The sequence below is a fragment of the Pygoscelis adeliae genome, unplaced genomic scaffold (assembly GCF_000699105.1).
Source record: "Pygoscelis adeliae isolate BGI_AS28 unplaced genomic scaffold, ASM69910v1 Scaffold24, whole genome shotgun sequence".
Classification (NCBI taxonomy): Eukaryota; Metazoa; Chordata; class Aves; order Sphenisciformes; family Spheniscidae; genus Pygoscelis; species Pygoscelis adeliae.
Window position 1 is genome coordinate 846,291 of NW_008824806.1, and position 3,357 is coordinate 849,647.

Consider the following 3,357-nt stretch of genomic DNA (forward strand, 5'->3'; position numbering starts at 1 on the left):
AGGTCCATCAGCCTTTTCATGGTTACATTTTTAATTTAGCTAAGTAGGACCTATTTTTATCAGCAAAGCATGTTTTTGGCATGCAAAAAGAAACCATAGGTTAATGTGAATTTCCTAGAACTTTTAAAATAAATAGTAAGACTGGCCCATAATTTGATTCCTTTCAAAATAATTCATTATAATGAATGCTTTACTGAAAAATGGAAAGCCAGTAAACTCCTTGGTTTTCAAATCAAATAGTAAACTTTCTGTAATTGTGATTGTCAGTAACTAATGTGTTTAGCCTGTCGTGTGCTCCAAGATGTCCATGGAGTTCTGTCAGCTCCATGGGGAGCTGACAGAAGAATCATGCCATGTAACAGTTCCAGATGGACGGCCCTGTCCTCATTCCGGGAGATTATGCTAATATTAGAACATTTATGATATTTTGGGCAGGATTTCCCAGCTCAAGTCATACACAGTTGTCCTAAAGGTACTCAGGAATCAATCTGTCTGTGAGATGATAATAGTGGTGTATTCACGCCACCAACAATTGTCAAGAGGTTACTTTCTTGCAGTAATTTTAACAGCTCTGAGAATGTTTCGACTAATGCACAGAAGCTGAATAGATGGTGCTATAGCAACCATAGCTGATATCTCACTACCATATCTTTTCCATGTCATTATTCCTCAAGTCCCATGTTCCACATTGCTCCACTTTGAGTAAGGGAGATACCAAACTGAATTTGAGAGTGAAAAGACAAAAAACCAGCCTGGCAACTCTAAAAACTCTCAGATGAATACAGAGTTAAAATGAAGCTGTTATCTCCCTAAAAGTCGTAAGAACGTTACAAAATTATGTACATGTCAAGAACGTCCAGCTATGACTGGAACGCGAACATCTGCCGTGCTGTCCAAAACCAGACTTCCCCGCAGCAGTGTACAGTCTAAATAAAGACAAGCAAAGAGTTGAGGCAATCTGGGCTCTTCTACTTCTCAGCTGCTAACAGATCACGTACAGACCCACTGGCTGGGAAACGCTCTATTTATTTCACTGTTCAGGCAGTAGAGATAAGTCCTTATGCTGCAGGAACTGAGATATCACCCAGCTTCTTCTTGCACTGAACCACTCCCATGAAAGATCCTGTTTTTCACTCACAGGGATCAGTCCTCCCCAGGCAGCAGGAGGAATAGGTGACTGGATGCATTTTGCCTTGCTATGGGTTACATTCACATCACTTGGATTACTCACTCCTCAGTCTCTCCTATTACTCTCCTCTGGCTTTTAGTTCAGCAGCACTTGGTGACGGTGAGTGTCATCAGACTGATAATGGGAGTCCAGCTGAACTAAGCAAAGTAAAAATAGGACTGACAGGAGAAAGAGAAGTGGCCAGAAATATGACCCTTGGGAAGAAAGACTCTCTTAATTTCTGGAAATGAACCTAACCAGCTTGCAAGGCTAAGATACCTTTTTCAGGGTATTGTTCTCAAGGCCACTTTTGCTAAAGCAGCACGTGCATGTAGATCTGTGAAGAACTCTGTTTTATCTACATAAAGGCATGCTTAGGTCAGGCACAGGTCTCATTCGGTAGATTGCATGTTCAGTGTGCAGTTTGTTCCTCTAGAGCTGTCAGGGTGTCCTGTGAAATCATGGTGAGTTATTTGCCAAGCTAATGAAAATACAGGCACGTTCACTTGCGACAGAGAGAAGTAAAGGAAATTTGTTTTGACCCTCTAAAGGATGCTAATAACTCGCTACAGCCTTCTGTGTCAGCCAAAGCTATTAAACACTATCAACTCCTGTTCCATGCCTACAATACACTTCCTGACTTCAGCTATTCTTTGTTTCCTACTATTCAGTTTGGTAAAGCCATTTTTTACATTGCTTGAAGCTTTTGTCTGATTCTGCTATGAGAATTACCACAGCTTCTTTTGCTCTGCATATGTTTATTAAACTTTTATCAGGAAATTAAGGAACCTGCTTTGATTCTAAAAGAGATTTATTTACAAGAAAAGGAAACAGTATGGGGAATTTGTCTTCTTTTTTCAAAGTCTGTTTAAATAAAAAACCCTATTAATTAAAAAAGCTTAGCAGTGTGAAGTTACTGTTTTTTTCCAAAAAAACCCCAGCTGACTCAAGAATATAAGCTTTATATACGAAAATAGTTGACCTGTTGACCTTGCAACTTTAGTCTCTATGTATCAAAACCTGGCAGGCTGGAAAGGTGTGTTAAATGCCGACCTCAAATTGCCTACTTACCAGTTGTACTTCTCCTCAGAAGTTTGTTCTTTGAGGTACATAATATCCATTACACAGAAAAATTTACTGTGCTGGGTTTATCAGAAAAAAATCATTAAGGCCATCAGCATTTTATGGGGGCTTTGACCTAATCTACATTTCTGTGATTGTAACTATAATTATTCAAATCTTTGCGGGTGGTAGCTGTGTGCTGCTACTGTGCTCACAGCATGCAGTTTGCATAGACAGGCACCACCACTGCTCCACTGAGGAGCAACCCAAGCAAGGGCTGAGGATGCCTACATTTTTGAGTGCCATCAATACCTTTTGGAGTCAGTGAAAGGGCGTTCAGATCCTTATTGGATCTCTCTTGATTGATCACTAATATCTCCAGTCAAGCAAACCACTCAAATATGCACACAACCTGAAAAACATGAACTGTCCCACTGATGTCAGTATGCTTACATGCTCTGCCAGACCAGGGCTATAGTCAAGTCTGAATATATATATATCCAAGAAGGAGTCAAAAGTTAGTTTTCTTTACATTTTTAGCACAGAGTATGGGAACTGTCTGTACCCAGTGCTGTTTTTAAACAGGTTTTCCCCTGATACCAAGACTGTATGTAGAATATTGTTTCACCAGATTATATTGTGTCCCTATAAGACTTGAAACAGATGTATAGAAAAAAGCAGATATGATCTTTTTTTCTGTTGTGATAAATGCAATTTGTAAAATTTCCCAATGCATTCAATGTCCTTTAAAGAAACATTCATCAGAAGAAAAACAAGTCACATTTGGGAGGTGATGTTCAGGACAGATGCAGCACTACTACCTTCGGAGAAGGCCGTACTGTATGTTATTAAAAATTAGAAAATGCATGAGTATACGAGATCATTATTAGTTTTTGTATTTCCACATACTATTTGAAACTTAAAAATTGACAGTTACAGTGCTCGGAAAAAAAGGCATCACAGCAGAAGCAAAAAACCCCTAAGCAATAAGCTCACAACCATTCTGTTAAATCAGTGATATCAGCTAAACATCTAAATGTTTCCTTGACCCTTTGAAATATCACGTTTCCATATCTGCTGGTGCTTGTCTTCCTGATCACTATCACAGTTTATCAGAAAATGATGAA

General features: G+C 39.1%; 1 protein-coding gene across 1 annotated transcript in view; it reads right to left on the reverse strand.

Moving 5' to 3' along the window:
* The window catches only part of CAV1 (caveolin 1, caveolae protein, 22kDa), a 7,828-nt gene extending 5,539 nt beyond the window's left edge, over positions 1-2,289 (reverse strand). Inside the window, exon 1 of the mRNA XM_009324108.1 lies at positions 2,240-2,289. Within this exon, the coding sequence (XP_009322383.1) occupies positions 2,240-2,289 (50 nt within the window). The remainder of the gene's footprint in view (positions 1-2,239) is intronic.
* Between the last annotated feature and the right edge of the window lie 1,068 nt (positions 2,290-3,357).